The sequence below is a fragment of the Salvelinus namaycush genome, chromosome 8 (genome assembly GCF_016432855.1).
Source record: "Salvelinus namaycush isolate Seneca chromosome 8, SaNama_1.0, whole genome shotgun sequence".
NCBI lineage: Eukaryota > Metazoa > Chordata > Actinopteri > Salmoniformes > Salmonidae > Salvelinus > Salvelinus namaycush.
Genome location: NC_052314.1, coordinates 47,313,427 through 47,333,784, shown reverse-complemented (window position 1 = coordinate 47,333,784; position 20,358 = coordinate 47,313,427). Strand labels below are relative to the sequence as shown.

Here is a 20,358-nt window from a genome sequence, read left to right as displayed (position 1 = left end):
GTGAGTCCACTTCACATTACCATATCAACTCATGTAATATAGTGTCAACATGTATATTACATGTTTGATGTACAGATGACATGGCATTATACCCTGGGTTGTCCTGAACAGAATGAGCCTGTTTGTTGTATCGTGATGAAAATTTGCAGCGGACCATGCATCTGAATGCACACATGACTCCATTCTATGCGCACCAAAATGATTATCTGCTTCTCTGAATTGCCTTGTGAAGGCCTAACACTGTAAGATCATATTTTATAATTTAGCTAGTCATGTTGGCAATAGAACAATCTTTCAAGTTATGCCCACCTGACCCAGATTGTGATTTATAATGGACCGTTTTTGGATTGCGTAAACAACAGTAATTGTGTAAAGACGGGGATGCAGGGCTGTGTTCCAAACAAAAAACTACATGTGTGCGTGCTGTAGTTCCTCAACGGCACAGCTAGAAGAAGAAAAAAGCTCCTTATAATTGAAGACTCTTCTTTGAGTCATAAAAAGTGCATTGAAATTACTTCGGAACTGTGCACACTTTGGAGAAGCCACTTGGGAACACCAATTAGATCTCTCACTTGTCATTTTTTTGTCTTATGTTGTACCTAACCCAAATTTACCAATAATATTTTTTATCATGTAACTGAATGTATCCAGAGTATTTTTAGATTTCGTTATCAACAAATGCAGCGAAAAGTACATTGAAAGTAAAATGCACAAAAAATGTAATGTTTAGATTCAGTCTTGTGTCAGAACTGTTGTGTCCTCAGCTTTAGTCTGATAATTTTCCAATAACTAACCAAACTGTTCCCTTTTAATTCCTACCTTGGTTATGCATTCCATATTTCTTCTGTAAGAAACATTTCAATTTCTCCATATAGGTCAATTCCCATGAGTCTAAGGGGTTAATTAATACACGTCTATAACAGTATTAACAATCAGTCAGCCACGCTGTAAATGTAAATACTGCACAATATACACCATTGGCAAGGTCCTCACCATTTGTGCTCAATTGCCTGAAAATGCAAGGGCAGTGAGCATTTTGAATAGTAGATCGAGCTGAAAAATTTAAAAAGATTCTGTGAGAAACACTGCAATACATCTATGTACATTACTGCCTTACTCTAAATTGAATTATTCACGATCACCTCAACAAAGCCTGAGAATTACAGTCGGAGTTGATTAATGAACAACTTGGTAAGTTTCTTAGCATTGATGTTACCTCACTTATGTCACTTTAATAGATGACTGCGGACACATTTGTGCTTTGACACTAAGTTGCATAAACATTATTGCATATGCAACAAGGGAGTGTGGGGATTTCATTTTGAGGCGATAACGGACAAGTTATGTCGACTTTGTCACCCATGTCAGAGAAGTACTTTAGAGGTACTTCATTTTAAAGCATTCTACATGCATTGTTCCGATTGTCTGACATCAGGGCATATTTTGTGTGCATGTTTGGGGAACACCTCATAGTGAGGAATTTTCCAAGCACAGTGGGCCCTGAGAAGGTTATGTCACCTTGACAGAGTCAGATTTCTTGGTTTCACAGAGTAGAGTGACATAGGGCACTCCGATGAAGGCCCATTTCTCGTTGGGCCAGAACATGATGACCGGGCCTCGTTCAGGGGCCTCTGTGGCGACGTCGAAGTAGGCAAAGCACACACAGCCCAGGTAGGAGGCTAGGCAGATAAGGATGTGCCTGTGGGAACAAGAGTCATGGTCAGGACCAAAAACATTTAGGGCCAGTTTCTCAGAAAACTAGCTGAGAAACTGGCCCTAATGGTGTATCTCAACAAACTTGAGTGGGTTCCTTTCCTCATCTCCTTTCTTCCATCTGCACTGACGTGAAAGAACTTGCCCAGTGGGCAGAAATGGTTGTAAGGATGTTCATAATGACAATTTCAACCAGCTTCTGGTTATAACATCATTTCAACTAGTTTAGTCTGCTGGGTGTCAGGAAAAATTACATTTTTTAATACAGAAAGTGTGAAAACAATTTCATGTTTTTAATCTTCATGTATTTATTCCTTCTTAAAAACAGCAGGTGCAATTTCCAACCATTGCTGTCCTCTGGTGACCCAGATCAGTACCTGATTAGGACTTTGAAAACAAAGGTGTTGCAGGTTTCATCCCCCAGGCTTAGAATTGAATAGCCCTACATTAGTGGTTAATAAAATACTTCAAGCCTCTTAAATAGGGAAAATAATTCTGAAAGCCATTGTCATAAGAATATGTGTCATCATCATGCGTGCACCAAGTGTGATGGAACATCAAGGTGACCCCATTTAAAAGGATTACATAAAAATGGTAGCTACCCATCTTTCCCACTCATTTGAGGCATATACAGTAGCTGGATCTACATATCAGACAGCGTGGTGCATGGACTCATCTCACCATTACACCACTTTTGAGGTCTGAAAACATTGTCACTTAAATTATTCATTTCTTTTATTTATCTTAGTTGAATTCACTGACTAAGTCACTCTGGATAACAGTGTCTGCTAAATGACCAAAATGTAAATGAAAACTCTCTCAATGACTTTTCATGCAGTTTCAAGCTCACCAAGCACAGTGTAGGTAGGGGAAGTTGACAGAGGACCACATCTCACAGAAGATTTTGTCACTGATCCAGCAGAGGAGAGCCAGAGCCCACCAAAACCCAGAGATCAGCCCCAGCTTGAATACTCGTGGGTTCTCACACCTGCAAACACCACACAATAACATATTGGCAATGCATAAGTCCCCACACAAAGACATATACGTGACACACACTATTCAAATGTTAGCAAGAAAACAAACAAACACACACTTCATGGCTTGCTGTTAATGTAAATTCTATATTGACAAGAACTACAGCCAACACGAAACCACAAGCAGATGCCAGTACAACTTCCAGTAAATGCCCATACAATGCCCATACGTATGACTTTTGATTGCATTTCAAATAAAAGAGCTTCAAACAATAGGAAGCCATGCATGTAAAAAGCAATGGGAAATGATATATCACATTTTCATTTTAGTCAAATAGCAAATGCTCTTATCCAGAGCAACTTACAGGAGCAATTAGGGTTAAGTGCCTTGCTCAATGGATTTTTCACCTTGTCTGTTTGGGGATTCAAACCAGCAACTTTCCGGTTACTGGCCTGTTGCTCTTAACCACTAGGCTACCTGCCGCCATAGTCAACTAAAATCCCTATACAGATTTTGAATCTGGTATAAAAATAATAACAAGCATGTAGACTCCCCTCGGGTAAATGCTTCCAATTCAGTCAGTCAGACAGTAGTTGTGTATTGCCATTTACAAATACACACACTGCATGAGCAGTATTTAACTAACCCTGGCTGCCGTGATTGGGAGTCCCATAGGGCTGCGCACAATTGGCCCAGTGTCATCCAGGTTAGGGCGCGGCCAGGGTAGGCCATCATTGTAAAATAAGAATTTGTTCTTAACTGACTTGCCTAGTTAAATAAAGGTTCAAATAAAACATTTATTCAAATGAGAGTTCAGTTCATAGAACAGGGTTGATCTTAAAATGAGGGACAGGTTTTTTAAACAAAAATTTGTTACAAAATCACATTAAATAAAATTATAAATCTTCATAAATTACTTTTTCAAAGCAACAAAATAACTAGGGATTTCCAATGATGATGAAAACCGAGAAATTTGGGGAGTAAGTGAGTTAAAATCTTCCTAGAAGTCACAAGGGACATGTCAAAATGCTGATTTTTGTTGTACTTTAGCAAGTCTTTGTCCCTCCATCCGTCCATCCTTACACGCAAACTCAAACAGCACTGGCCCAATTTTGACCAAACTTGGTGAATGATGCGTCTCGCCATAGAGATTCGTCATTTACAAAATTGCACTGATTGGCACAAGACAGGAACTATGGTAATTAACTGAAATTTGTGAGTCGCATCAAAGAGGAAGAGGCGAAGGACAGGGTGTGGATTAGGGAAAGGGTGATACCTAGTCAGTTGTACAACTGAATACCTTCAACTGAAATGTGTCTTCCGCATTTAACCCAACCCCTCAATCAGAGATGTGTTGTGGCCTGCCTTAATCGACATCCAAGTCTTCGGCGCCCGGGGAACAGTGGGTTAACTGCCTTGCTCTGGGGCAGAACGACAGATTTTTACCTTGTCGGCTCGAGGATTCGATCCAGCAACCTTTCGGTTACTGGCCCAACACTCTAACCAGCTGAAGAGACTGGTACCCTGTCACGTCCTGACCATAGAGTCCTTATTTTCTATGGTGGAGTAGGTCAAGGCGTGACTTGGAGGTTAGTCTAGTTTATTATTTATAGTTTTGTTTTTCTATGTTGGTGATTTTGTATGATTCCCAATTAGAGGCAGCTGGTAAGCGTTGTCTCTAATTGGGGATCATATTTAGGTAGCCTTTTTTCCACCTGTGGGTTGTGGGATATTGTTTGTGTAGTTGTATGTCAGCGCTCCATTGTCTTCACGTTTCGTTATTCTTTGTTTTTGTTATGTGGTTCACTTACTTTAAATAAATAAAGATGTGGAACCCAGATCACGCTGCACGTTGGTCCGAGTATGCTTCCAACGATCGTGACATACCCAGGCTAACTTGTCTTCCATTTGTTAAGAAATGTCTTTTCATTGTTAGAGCGACTTGAGCATCTGGTCAATATAATGGATAATTATGGGGGACGACATGTTTACTGTTGCCTTGTTCATATAAAAAATGTGATTTATTGAATTTTAAAGGGCACTTCATTTAATTTAACAGGCTTTTAAAATGCAATATTGGTGCACAATCTCTACTTAAAATATCAAAACGGACTCATTTCGTGGACGACCCACCTGCTAGCGACACAGGTACCAATCAATTAATACAGACAAAAGACTAATCTCCAATGTGATGTAAACTCTGACTTACAGGTAACTGCCAAAATAAAGGAAATAGAGTTTTAATAGGGAGTTGGGCCACCACGAGCCAGAACAGCTTCAATGCGCCTTGGAAAATATTCTATAAGTCTCTGGAACCCTATTGGAGGGATGCAACTCCATCCTTCCACGAGAAATTCCATTATTTGGTGCTTTGTTGATGGTGGTGAAAAATGCTGGTCTCAGGTGCTGCTCCAGAATCTCCCATAAGTGTTCAATTTGGTTGAGATTTGGTGACATAGTGAAACATCAGCAAGTTGAGCAGTCTTTGTCACTGAAGCTCCAGCCAAACGTGCCTCAACAATCAACCCTCTTTCAAAGTCACTGAGATCTCTTCTTCTAGCCATGGTAGCCAAAATAATGGGACACTGGGTCTGCCCAGCATTTCTATACACTAAGAATGAGGAGATGATAATTCCACACCTGTGTGCAAGCACCTGCTTTCAATATACTTTGTATCCGTCTGTCTGTCTGAAGCTACTCTCACCCCAAGATATAAAAAGATAGAAGCAAGGCTAGATGCAGCACATATATTAAATAGTTCCTTTTTCAAGTGCTTCCCGGAAGTTACAACCAGGAATAGTCAGAGATCCTATATGTTCCTTTAGTTCAGGATGAGGCCATTCTAAACTGGGCTCTATGATAAAACATACGTAGAACACAAACCATGCATTAACAGTGATTTAAAAACGTAAAATTCACCCACTTAGCAAGATTATGAAAAAAAAAACTATTGGTTTGAAATGTATTGTGTAAATAACAGATGAGTCTGTCATGTCTGTCACTATCATTAAATGTGAAGACTTATTTATATCAAATCAGTTCTCTAGGTTTAATTATTAAGTGATTAAACTAATCATAAAAGTGATTAAACTAATAATAATTAACTAGGAAGTCAGGGCACCACGAAAAATGTTGAGATTTAGAGATTGTCGCGTTCGTCGTAAGGAGGAGACCCGGGCGCAGCGTGATATGAATACATACTCTTTAATTAAACGAAGAAACACTAAACAAACTAACAAAAGAACAAAACGAACATAAAGCTAAAAACAATGAGTGCTGAAACAGGCAACTACACAGACAATAACCCACAAAACCAAAATGGAAAATGGCAACCTAAATAGGATCCCCAATCAGAGACAACGATAAACAGCTGCCTCTGATTGGGAACCAATTCAGGCCACCATAGACCTACATATGCCTAGACTACACACAAACACACCTAGACATACAAAAACCCTAGACAATACAAAACAATCATACCCACCCTCGTCACACCCTGACCTGACCAAAATAATACAGAAAACATAGAATACTAAGGTCAGGGCATGACAGAGTTATAATTTTCCAAATATAACTCTTCAGATATTTTAATATTACAATCTTCTATTAATGAATTATTACCTCATCAGTTCTTATTACTGAATGTCGCAACCCCTTAGATATCTGCACGAACCCTAGCCTAAATCATTAATCAACGATATACAAAATTGCCTTAATTATTTACTAACTAACTAACTAACCACACAGAATTACATAAAAAACAAACAAACATTAGATATTTGGGTTACTGCATGATACAAAGCCAATATGACGAAGCCAATATGACGGCTTGGTAGACAAAGGAAAGGGGTGGGGACAGAGAGCGGGAAAGACAAAATGGACTCACTACACAGTTGATAATTATATTCATTGAAATGCTAATCCTTTGCACATGAACGGCCACTCATTCAAGAATAACTGCAATGTATATATTTACGCCCGTATGTCGTTATTGTCTTCTCTGTTGGAATCGCGGTCAGTTCAGAGTTTCTGGTTAACTTCCCCAGAAGTCACAATGTCCTTCGTGGTTGTAGTTTTCTCCGTGGCTCTGGATAGTGTCTGCTGTAATGGATACGTCAGGTGTAACATGTTCTTAGATGAGATGTTTCGGTGGTTGTGGGTATTCTCGTCCTAGGTTTACGTAATTTCTAGCTGCAGACTAGTAATTCTACGTCTAGGACTTGCTCTTGTTCTGTAGTGTTTGATAGTCTCAGAGTTGAACCATTTCCAGCCGTCTCCGTGGCCTATAGAATTGTAGCCATTCCAATGCGGGGACTCCATCCCGGCGTTCCATGACTTAATATGGCTGCAATCCTGGTAACGGGATGATATGACAACAGCCAGTGAAAGTGCAGGGCGCCAAATTCAAAACAACAGAAATCTCATAATTAAAATTCCTCAGACATACATGTTTCTTATACCATTTTAAAGGTAATCTTGTTGTTAATCCCACCAAAGTGTCCGATTTCAAATATGCTTTTCACCGAAAGCACTACAAACGATTATGTTAGGTCACACCAAACCACAATAAGCACAGACATATTTCCAGCCAAAGATAGCAGTCACAAAAAGCAGAAATATAGGTAAAATTAATCACTAACCTTTGATGATCTTCATCAGAATGCACTCCCAGGAATCCCAGGTCCACAATAAAGCCTTGATTTGTTTGATAATGTCCGTTATTTATGTCCAATTAGCTACTTTGGTTAGCGCGTTTGGTAAACAATTCCAAAGTCACAAAGCGCGTTCACCAAAACGTGACGAAATGTCCAAAAGTTCCGTAACAGTCAGTAGAAACATGTCAAACGATGTATTGAATCAATATTTAGAATGTTGTTAACATACATCTTAAATAACGTTCCAACCGGAGAATTACATTGACTTCAGTTGAGCGATGGAACGGAGCTGCCTCTCACGTGAATGTGAGTGGTCAAAGCGTGGTCACCTCATGGCAGTAGTTACTCATTCCTGTCTCCTTCAGCCCCCCTTCACAACAGAGTCATCAGACAAAGTTCTATTGACTGTTGACATCTAGTGGAAGCCATAGGAAGTGAAAACTCAAATATATCGCTGTAATTTTAAATGGGAGCTTGGTTGAAAATCTACCAGCCTCAGAAAAAATCCAAACAGGAAGTGGAACTTCTCAGGTTTTTGCCTGCCATATGAGTTCTGTTATACTCACAGACATAATTCAAACAGTAAACTGCCTGCTTCTCAGTCCCAGTTGCTAATATATGCATATTATAATTAGTATTGGATAGAAAACACTCTGAAGTTTCTAAAACTGTTTGAATGATGTCTGAGTATAACAGAACTCATATGGCAGGCAAAAACCTGAGAAAAAAATCCAACCAGGAAGTGGGAAATCTGAGGTTTGTAGATTTTCAACTCATCGCCTATCGAATACACAGTGGGATATGGGTCATTTTACACTTCCCAAGGCTTCCACTAGATGTCAACAGTCTTTAGAACCTTGTCTGATGCTTCTACTGTGAAGGGGGGCCGAATGAGAGGGGATTTAGTAAGGTCTACCATGACCTGAACATGCGCTGACCATGCGTGTTCATGTGAGAGCGAGCTCTGTTCCATCGCACTTCTGAAGACAAAGGAATTCTCCGGTTGGAACATTATTGAAGATTTATGTTAAAAACATCCTAAAGATTAATTCAATACATCGTTTGACATGTTTCTACTGACTGTTAAGGAACTTTGACATTGTCTGCTTTTAGTGAACGCGCTTCGTGATTTGATTTGTTTACCAAACACGCTAACAAAAGGAGGTATTTGGACATAAATGGACATTACCGAACAAATCAAACATTTATTGTGGAACTGGGATTCCTGGGAGTGCATTCTGATGAAGATCATCAAAAGTAAGTGAATATTTATAATGTTATTTCTGACTTCTGTTGACTGCACAATATGGCAGATATATTTTTGTCTTGATTGGGCTCTGAGTGCCGACCTCAGATTATTGCATGGTTTGCTTTTTCCGTAAAGCTTTTTGAAATCTGACACAGCGGTTGCATTAAGGAGAAGTGGATCTAAAATTCCATGTATAACACTTGATCTTTGATCAACGTTTATTATGAGCATTTCTGGAAATTGATGTGGCTCTCTGCAAAATCACCGGATGTTTTTGGAACTACTGAACATAACGCGCCAATGTATACTGAGATTTTTGATATAAATATGAACTTTACCGAACAAAACATACATGTATTGTGTAACATGAAGTCCTATGAGTGTCATCTGATGAAGATCATCAAAGGTTAGTGATTCGTTTTATTTCTATTTCTGCTTTTTGTGACTCCTGTCTTTGGCTGGAAAAATGGCTGTGTTTTTCTGTGATTTGGCGGTGACCTAACATAATCGTTTGTGGTGCTTTCGCTGTAAAGCCTTTTTGAAATCGGACACTATGGTGGGATTAACAACAAGATTACCTTTAAAATGGTGTAAGATAGTTGTATGTTTGAGGAATTTTAATTATGAGATTTCTGTTGTTTGAATTTGGCACCCTGCACTTTCACTGGCTGTCGTCATATCGATCCCGTTAACGGGATTGCAGCCCTAAAAAGTTAAGAGATACAGTTGTGTGTTTCCTGTCCTTCATGAGATCACCAAATGAAAAGCACTCGTCATAACTGTCCCCTAAGTGTCCACGGACCATTACCATATTCTCAAAAGTAGAAACATTGTTTAATTATTCAAACTTTTGATTTCCAAGGGTCTCTGTGTTCCACAGTTTACATTCCAATCTCGAACACTACAGAGCATAGGGGCAGCGTATTTTATGACCGACCATAAAACAGTTGACTTCCCACTCAGAGAGAGCACGCTGTAGAGCGGACCCCCCTGTAACCTGATCCTTCCGATCGTCACAGGAGAGTTCTGACAAGTGCTTCATGCTGAACAATGACTTCAAATTGTTAATAAAAAAAATGCACTTAGCGTTTGACATGAGAGCGCTAACTGTTTTAGTTCAATGAGAGTGGGTAAGATGCTAAGCTATTGGCTCAGTTGATAAACTAGAGGGAAATGTTAACGGAGTTACAAAATCAATTGTGATGTACTAGAAGGCAGCAGGCCATGTTTCAAAGGATCTCCGGCAGGAACTCTCACCCACTTAGGAGAACTACGAAAATAAAACAACAATATCAATGACTGGCCATGTGAGCTATGTCAAGAATTAGAAACAAGTAGAACAATGGATGAATCAAGGCTAAATGCTTTAAGTGAGTCAGTCTTGTAGGAAAAGGAAAAAACATCATGCACCCACTTCCACACAGGTGCATATACACAAACCGACACGCGCACACGACAGGAATGGCCCTTTGTGCTGCTATTTGGAAGAATGTTATTTCCTTCAACATTGACAGCAACACACTATTGAAAAGGCTCAAAGTAACACCATGCAAAATAGGTGACACATAACCATAGTCAAAAATGTGGACTCTCCAAAATGTGACTAACTTGTTTTCTGTCTAAATGGTTTTCTGTGTGTTAACTGCTACTACACTCTGACCTTAGAGAAAAAAACATTTAGAAATGTACCTTTAACACGTTGACTGAGTGTTGCCCATTACTGGTCGAAAATTACTACACTACAACATAGTGTTGTCACGATACCAGTATCATGAAACTCCATGGTCCTTTAACAACCTGTTTTAGGTCACATATTGTGTGCCTAGTTTAGAAATAAAAACGTGCCTCTGGGTGACAACTCTTTTCCCTGGGAAATTGAGTCCACTTAATGTGTTGCTTACTTGCCATGAAACTTGTGACATCACTATAACATTACACTCGTCACTTTTGTAAAGCATCGGGAATTGTTGATGCTTACATATTATCCAACACTAAATCATATTAATTGAGATAAGGTTTGATGTAGAATCCGCAAAGTGAGGCGAGTCGCTATTTTCAATGCGAGTTAGAGGAAGACATTATCCCTGAGGCTCAACTTTGCGGCTTTCGCGTGCACACCCACACACGTCCACTATCGCATGTGCACACACACCCAAACACACCTTGTGGCTGCCTCATTAGATACAGCTTTCAAAACATTCAGACGCCTGGAGTATTATCTATTTCACATTCACTCAGCAACAGGCCACAAAGTCTTTTATAAAAAATAATCCTTACATTTGAGGGTGTATTCTTTCATTCAGATCCATTACATTCCAATTCAGGAGATGAATTGACATTCATATCCAGATGACTTTTTTCCAATTAATTAATTAGATTTCAATGCTCTTTCTGAAATGGGACTTGACCCCAACCCTGGTTTCTACATAGGCCTACAGTATAAGGCCCCTCAGAGAGAACTAACGACTCAATGTCGTCTGTTATTTAATGGATTCATAAATTATTTAATCTATGGTGGCTTCTCAAGCATAATTTAGCTGGACAGCAAACTCAACTAGCTGTAGGCCCCATACAATAGGACAGATTTTTGGACTCAAGTCACATGACTTGGACTAAAGTCACAAATTTGATGACTTGAGACTCGACTTGATAGAAAATAAAATAACTGGAGACTTGACTTGGAGCCTCAAGACTCGGGACTCGACTTTGACTTGAGACTGATGACTTGAAATTATCTGGCCATGTTTTGTAACGTTTTGTCACTCATTTTGTGGCAGAGTCGCTAGTGAAATGCAAATTATTGTTCCATGTATAAATGGTATGGATATAGCAATTTGGTCTCCCAAGGGGAGGCTTTGCAGTCTTGCCCTCTACCGGTGTCCGTTCAGATAGCCTCTGTATCAGGCTTAACCTGTCCTATTTCTTTTGGGCTATTGTCCATGTATATTTGGTAAATCTACTTGTATATTTTGTATGATATAGCACTTTCACATCAACCTGTCTTACTTTCTGCTGATTTCATGCCCTTACAACTGCTACAAGGTCCCCATTTTACAATGACATAATCAAAATGTGTTGTAGACAAAATAATGAAAAGGACTGTCTGGTAGCCTCAATAAATAGAGAAAGATTTATAGTTGAACAAGTCATCGCATGTATAGATTTTATTTTTACTTTACTTCAGACATGACTTGAAAATACTTTGCTCGACTTGCTCTTAGAATGCACGACCTGGACTCTTATTTATTTAACTAGGCAAGTCAGTTAAGAACAAATTCTTATATACAATGACGGCCTACCAAGAGGCAAAAGGCCTCCTGTTGGGACGGGGGCTGGGAACGGGAAATTGACTCGACCTGTTCTACTTGGGACTCGACGTGAGATGGATCTCGTGACTTAAGACTTGCTTGTGACTCGAATAATAGTGACTTGGTCCCACTTCTACAACAGGATGTACCAGCTAGTCTATTGCATGTGATATTTGTTGGTGTTTGTTCTTAATAACACACCTGTTGAAGTAAACAGTGAATCATTCTCACCTTTTGAGCTCGGTAATGAGCAGAACGGTGCAGGGGATACCCAGAGTCATCAGAGACACCGAGTTGACGACGGGCTTAACGAAGGCCAAACCAGTGGTGATCCCGGACAAGATGCCGATGACCACTTTGAACCTTGACCTGGAAGGCAGAGAGACCTATATGACCACAGAGCAAAACATACTGGCAAAGCTGCATCTGCTTTATTTAGAATGTGATGAGCACTGGGAAGAGTGCGACATGGGAGTATAGTAGACAAACAGAAAAACAGTATAAAATAACAAAAACAGCTGTATATTGAGGATTCAAATAGATGCAATTTATCATCTGAGGATTTGAAAAATCCTTTATTTTGATGTCGGACAGTTTAGATGTGATGGCTTTGGTTACAAAGAAGGACAAACAGTGCCTTCAGAAAGTACTCACACTCCTTGACCTTTTCCACATTTTGTTGTGTTACAGCCTGAATTTAAAATTGATCAAATTCAGATTGTCACTGGCCTACACACAACACCCCATAATGTCAAAGTGGAATTATGCTATTAGATTTTTTTTTAAATTAATTACAAATGAAAAGCTGAAATGTCATTAGTCAAGTATTCAACAGTGAATTTCAAAACGCAGATTCAACCACAAAGTCCAGAGAGGTTTTTCAATGCGTCGCAAAGGGCACCTTTTATTTGCATTCATTTAACCCTTATTTTACCAGGTAAGTTGACTGAGAACACATTCTCATTTACAGCAATGACATGGGGAAAGGTTACAGGGGAGAGAGGGGGATGAATGAGCCAATTGGAAGCTGGAAATGATTAGGTGGCCATGGCCATTGGGAATTTAGCCAGGCCACCGAGGTTAACACCCCTAAGTTAACACCAGAGGAAAGAGTGCCTCCTACTGGCCCTCCAACACCACTTCCAGCAACATCTAGTCTCCCATCCAGAGACAGACCAGGACCAACCCTGCTTAGCTTCAGATAAAAGTGGGATGCAGGGTGGTATGCTGCTGGCACCTATTGGTAGATGGGTAAAAATAATACATTTTTGAATATTGACCATCCCTTTGAGCATGGTGAAGTTACTAATTTCACTTTGAATTGTGTAGTCACTACAAAGATACAGGCGTCCTTCCTAACTCAGTTGCTGAAGAGGAAGGAAAGCACTCAGTGATTTCACCATGAGGCCAATGGTGTTGTTAAAACCGTTACAATGTTTAATGGCTGTGATAGTTTTCTCCTGAGGACTGATCCACAACATTATATAGTTTACATTTTTTATTTATACAGTACCAGTAAAAAGTTGACACACCTACTGATTATAGGGTGTTTATTTTCACTATTTTCTACATCGTAGAATAATAGTGAAGACATCAAATTATGAAATAACACATATGGAATCATGTAGTAACCAAAAAAGTGCTAAACAAGTCTAAATACATTTTAGATTCCTTAAAGTAGCCACCATTTATTTGCCTTGATGACAGCTTTGCACTCTTGTCATTCACTAAACCAGCTTCATGAGGAATGTTTTTCCAACAGTCTTGAAGGGCTGCTTTTCTTTCACTCTGAGGTCCGACTCATCCCAATTGGGTTGAGGTCGGGTGATTGTGGAGGCCAGGTCATCTGATGCAGCACTCAATCACTCTCCTTCTTGGTGAAATAGTCCTTACACAGTCTGAAGGTGTGTTTTGGGTCATTGTCCTGTTGAAAAACAAATGATAGTCCCACTAAGCGCAAACCAGATGGGATGGCGTATTGCTGCAGAATACTGTGGTAGCAATGCTGGTTAAGTGTGCCTTGAATTCTAAATAAATCACAGACAGTGTCATCAGCAAAGCACCCCCACACCTCCTCCTCCATGCTTCACGGTGGGAACCACACATGCGGAGATCATCCGTTCATCTATTCTGCGTCTCACAAAGACACGGCGGTTGGAACCAAAAATCTCAAATTTGGACCAAATGACAGATTTCCACCGGTCTAATGTCCATTGCTCGTGTTTCTTAGCACAAGCAAGTCTCTTATTATTATTGGCGTCCTTTAGCAGTGGTTTCTATGCAGCAATTCGACCACGAAGGCCTGATTCACGCAGTCTCCTCTGAACAGTTGATGTTGAGATGTGTCTGTTACTTGAACTCTGTGAAGCATTTATTTGGCTGCAATCTGAGGTGCAGTTAACTCTAATGAACTTATCCTCTGCAGCAGAGACAACTCTGGGTGGCGGTCCTCATGAGAGCCAGTTCCATCATAGCACTAGATGGTTTTTACGACTGCACTTGAAGAAACTTTCAAAGTTCTTGAAATTTTCCAGATTGACTGACCTTCATGTCTTAAAGTAATGGACTTTTGTTTCTCTTCACTTATTTGAGCTGTTCTTGCCATATGGTATTTTACCAAATAAGGCTATATTCTGTATACCCCCCTACCTTGTCACAACACAACTGATTGACTCAAACTTACAAAGGAAAGAAATTCCACACATGAACTTTTAACAAGGCACACCTGTTAATTGAAATGCTCTCCAGGTGATTACCCCATGAAGCTGGTTGAGAGAATGCCAAGACTTTGCAATGCTGTCATCAAGGCAAATGGTGGCTACTTTGAAGAATCTCAAAAATATTTTGATTTGTTTAAGACTTTTTTGGTTACTACATGATTCCATATGTGTTATTTCATAGTTTTGATGTCTTCACTATTATTCTACAATAGGTGTCCAAACTTTTGACTGGTACTGTATGTGTGAAACTTGTTTTGATTTAGAATGGACCATTATCACGCACCGGTCTCAAAACATGCACTTAAATAGCAAATGGAAGATGCTTTTACCGTTGTTTATTTTCATGGCAGCCAGGTAGGCTATACTTAAGCAATGTGCTTAATATTAGGAAAGTTGAGAAATAAATAAATATATATAGTAGGCCTAGTCTATAGAAATTTGATGGGATCCTCCTCTTTTTAGAGGCCATCACTCTGTTTTCCCATGCAATTGCATAGCCTGCGCAACATGAGCTAATGGGATCTCATGAATTGTTTGATTCGATTTTCGATCATATTTGCATTGATGTCAGAGTGATTAGAGGGATAATAGAGTGCTGAGTACCAGGCAGTTTGCAAGTTTGGTAGGCTACTAATGACGATCAGCAGCATCAGAGCTTGGAGAAGCCTAATTACAGTGAATAAAGGGTCACGTGGAATTTGACTGGCGTCATGACTCATGACCGCCGGTGTTGCGGTAATACAGTCATCTAACAGCCCTTAACACAACAAAATGTGGAATAAGTCAAGGGGTATCAACACTTTCTGAAGGCACTGTAGCTCTAGAGAAGTCCTCACTTTGGGAACTCTGTGCCTTCTTCCTGAAGGGAGCAGCTGCGACATTGTGAATAGAGGATGTCCTCAGGGCCCTTATTGATTGTGGAGATGAGTGACGGTGAGTTGTTTAGCGCCAGTAATGCAACTTGAGATGTAATGCAACATGTCATGTGAGACATCAACTTCAATAAATGTTTTTATTTGCAATGATTCCCTTTAGATCGTATTATTTTGTGCCACTCTAACGATCCAGGTAAGACTAAGGAAAGTCCTTAGAGACAATAGGACTGACAGCCTGTCGTCTCAAGGACCCATAATGACAATACTAATAGATGTGCTGCCATTTAGGCTGACACTAGCTGAAATAACTAGGTAGAGTAAACATGGATGACAGCCACCAGAGGTGTCCATAATGCCTTTAATGACAATGGAAAGGGATATAGGGACATGTGATGCAGCTTTGACTGGTGTCAGCTATCTCAGACAGGACTATTATTAAACATGGTCATACCAATGGCCACATGACAAAGAGTAGCCAACAGCAAACTTAATGAAACACCAAGAGTGGAAAAAGCTCATGGTAAAATAAACATCTATGAAACTGAAATGGTAAGTGTTTCTTTCATCCGGAAAGTTGTTTACTCAAAGAGAACAAATTAAAACTTAGAAATGTAATATTTTACATTATGTTGCATAGATGACCAGCTGGCCAGTGTTTTCACTGACATGTTTATTTAACCTTTATTTAACTAGGCAAGCCAGTTAAGATCAAATTCTTAATTACAATGACGGTCTACCCCAGCCAAACCAGGACGACACTGCACCACCCTATGGGACTCCCAATCACGGCCGGATGTGATTCAGCCTGGATTCGAACCAGGGACTGTAGTGATGCCTCTTACACTGTGGTGGGTGCCTTAGGGCTCCCAAGTGGCGCGGCGGTCTATTTTCAACCTATCCCTGACCCAGTCTAATACCAGCTTGTTTCAAGCCGACCACTAGTCCTCGTGACCAAGAACGCCAAGGTAACCTACCTAAATTACTATCGCCCCGTAGCACTAGAATCTATAGCCATGAAATGCTTTAAAAGGCTGGTCATGGCTCACATCAACACCATTTGGAGGTGGAGGGTCCGTCATGATCTGGGGCGGTGTGTCACAGCATCATCGGACTGAGCAGCTCCAAACCATGATGCTCCCTTCACCATACTTCACAGTTGGGATGAGGTTGATGAAAGTGTGCTGTGCCTTTTTCTCCACACAGTGTTATGTTCCTTCCAAACAACTCAACTTTAGTTTCATCTGTCCACAGAATATTTTGCCAGTAGCGCTTTGGAACATCCAGATGCTCTTTTGCGAACTTCAGACGTTTTTTTGGACAGCAGTGGCTTCTTCCGTGGTGTCCTCCCATGTACACCATTCTTGTTTAGTGTTTTACGTATCGTAGACTCGTCAACACAAGATGTTAGCATGCTCCAGAGATTTCTTTAAGTCTTTAGCTGACACTAAGATTCTTCTTAACCTCATTGAGCATTCTGCGCTGTGCTCTTGCAGTCATCTTTGCAGGACGGCCACTCATAGGGAGAGTAACAACACTGCTAAACTCTCTCCATTTATTGACAATCATGGCTTTTAGAGATACTTTTGTAACCCTTTCCAGCTTTATGCAAGTCGACAATTCTTAATCTCGGGTCTTCTGAGAACTCTTTTGTTCGAGGCATGGTTCACATCAGGCAATGGCAAATTCACATTTTATGAGTGTTTTTATAGGACAAGGCAGCTCTAACCAACATCTTCAATCTCACCTCAATGATTTTGGAGAAGTCATTAGCCTTGGGGTTCACATACTTTTTCAAACCTACACTGCGAATGTTTACATTATGTATTCAATATAGACAAGAAAAATACAATAATGTGTGTTATTAGTTTAAGCAGACTGTGTTTGTCTATTGTTGTGACAGATGAAGATCAGATCTAATTTTATGACTAATTTATGCAGAAATCCAGATAATTCCAAAAGGACACACACACACACACACGTGTATGCATGTATGTATGGTACGCAATGTATGTATGTATGTTTAACGTACGTACGTATCACACGCATACTGACACATTCACACACACCACATACGCTGCTGCTATTGTGTATTACCTATCCTGTTGCCTAGTCACTTTACCTCTACCTATATGTACATAGCTACCACAATTAAATTGTACCCTTGCACATCGACTCGGTACTAGCACTCCCTGTATACAGCCATGTTATTTTTTACTCGTTATTCACTGTGTATTTATTCCTCATGTCACTATTTCTATTTATTTTGTATCTTTAACTCTGCATTGTCAAAAAAGTACCCATAAGTAAGCATATCACTGTTTATGAAGCATGTGACAAATAACATTTTATTTGATACCATGTAGTTTAATGGAACTGAAACCAACCAGTCCCCCAAAAGGCTAGAGTCTGCACAGACCCTTCATATCTGCAAACATCGAAGCGCAATGGCCAAGGTGAAGGGAGTGAATTGAGCAGTGAGACCAGGCAAACTGTTGACTCACCGGTCATTCCTGAACATCTTGGGCAGATATCTCTTGGGGAACCACATGCCGATGGCACACATGAGCACCCACAGGATGGACAACTCATCCAGCATCTGACCCAGGAAACTGAGGGTGGCATGGAAGTATGTGGAGCCAATACCTGAGGCAAGGGAGACACATCAAAGTTACATGCTATACAAAACCAACACTGTGCCTTTTAATTAATTAGGCATAATAAGACAACATCTGATCATTTGTGGTGCTATTGACAACAGGTGTTACTGGTAGTCCACAGGTGGTGTGTTATTTGTACTATGAATGAAATTGCTGTAACTCTGGTCAAAAGCAGTGACTCCGGAATAGGGTACCATTTCAGATGCACAGGATTTGCAAGCACACAGAGCTCCTCAACTCCCCCAGACTAATTTGATTCACTTTTATATTATTACTTTGTGATAATTTTCCAGAAATGTTCCCTTATCAAATTGTGGTCTTGGTTCTTTCAAAACAAGGAAATATCACCCTCTTGCAGAAATCAAACTTATCTGATTAGCTTCAGGATGTTTTGAAACACAATTTTACACATCCTCTCACATTGAAAACAGAGGGAGAGTTCCCCTGAAACCCAATTAATTCACTACAGACATCAACCCCTAGCCCTTCAACCACCTAAACTCTAACCTCCCCAGATCCGACGGTACCACACAGGTGTGAACAATGTGGCAAAATCTCTTTTGCCCATGGGAAGGCAAGGTGGGGCCATCTCAGATTTACCCTGTGCACTGCCTGAGGCCGAAACGTGTTCTTAAACTACAGCGGAATAAATTAATAACTAAAGATTATTTATGGTGTGGTGTCCAATCTCTTTCACCAAGGTGGAGCCATTGCCACACTGCTTGACCTATCCAGTCCCTTCAGAACTGCATGCGGTGAACAGAGGATGTGTTTCTCAATTCTGGTCCTGGGGACTAAAAAGGGGCACATTTTTGTTTTTGCCCTTCAGGTCAACAGGACCAGAACTGGGAAACACATTCTCTCAGTGTTCACTGCATCCAGACACTCTGGGTAGGGCCTAGCTAGACAGAGGAAGGAGCCAGGAGACCAGGCATTCAGCTCTAGATTAGATTCCAGCTCTGTGTTCCAACTCAGGTCAGAGGTGAACTCAGCTGTAGAAACTGTAAGGAGAGGCAGAAGTTATGCGAATTGTGGCCACAGTGCAGCTGCTGTCCCACTAGGCGTGTAATGCAGTATGCTATTAACTCTCTGCAATCTATTTTACGGTCTTTATAGTCATCCATTTTAGACTGCAGACTTACAGATCAGGATACAGTTTAATATGTTGTTTGGGATTGTGGTTGATGCTGTAAATTTAGGTAACCCCACAGCCTGGACAATAATCTGCAGTGTAGGCTTCGCAGAGACATAACAAAATAGAAAATGGCAGCTGTACAAATAACTCATCAAGACCCCTTTGACCTCACAAACACGGCAGAATGGCCAAGATTCGAGAGGTTTTGTCTGGCATCAGGGCTGAATGCAAAACCAGAGGAATATCAGTTGAACTCTCTTATACAGTGCCTTGAAAAACTACTCACACCCTTTCACTTTTTCCACATTTTGTTGTGTTACAGCCTGAAAATTGATTAAATTTAGAGTTTGTTTCACTGGCCTACACACAATACCCCATAATGTGAAAGTGGAATGATGTTTTTAGAAATTTTTACAAATAAATAAATTAAAAGCTGAAACGTCTTGAGTCAAATTATTCAACCCCTTTGTTATGGCAAGCCTAAATAAGCTGAGGAGCAAACATTTGCTTAATAAGTAGCATGAACTGTGTGCAATAATAGTGTTTGACATGCTTTTTGAATGACTACCTAATTTCTGTACCCCACACATACAATTATCTGTAAGGTCCCTCAGTTGAGCAGTTAACATCAAACACAGATTCAACAAAAAACAGGGAGATTTCCAATGCCTCGCAAAGGGAACCCATTGGTATATGGGTAAAAAAAAAATATATATATATATATATATATATACACACACACATATATAATATATATATATAATATATATATACACATACTGTTAACGGAATTTAATAATTCCTATATGTGTCTATTGTTCAATTCAATTGAAATCACTCTGTCTTGTTTCTAAGAATTTGTAAGAGCCTTATTTTGCATAAAATAGACAGAGACCAGTCTCAGAATCAGCCAATAGCATTTATTCTCGTGAGCGCGCTCCCATTGAACCACGAACAACAGTTTATATACAAAATATGACGTCATTGGTTGCAGAATGAATCTCCTCCTCTCGACCAAGACAAAACAGGTTCAAAAGCTCATTCCAACTCACCAGCGCACACACGACA

General features: G+C 40.0%; 1 protein-coding gene across 1 annotated transcript in view; it reads right to left on the bottom strand.

The window, feature by feature from the left end:
* Positions 1 to 309: 309 nt before the first annotated feature.
* The window catches only part of LOC120052755 (alkaline ceramidase 2-like), a 31,825-nt gene continuing 11,776 nt past the window's right edge, over positions 310 to 20,358 (bottom strand). The window contains exons 3-6 of the mRNA XM_038999849.1: positions 18,000 to 18,141; positions 12,135 to 12,272; positions 2,564 to 2,701; positions 310 to 1,699 (exon numbers count right to left, since the gene is read on the bottom strand). Of these exons, the coding sequence (XP_038855777.1) occupies positions 1,510 to 1,699; positions 2,564 to 2,701; positions 12,135 to 12,272; positions 18,000 to 18,141 (608 nt within the window). The 3' untranslated portion in view covers positions 310 to 1,509. The remainder of the gene's footprint in view (positions 1,700 to 2,563; positions 2,702 to 12,134; positions 12,273 to 17,999; positions 18,142 to 20,358) is intronic.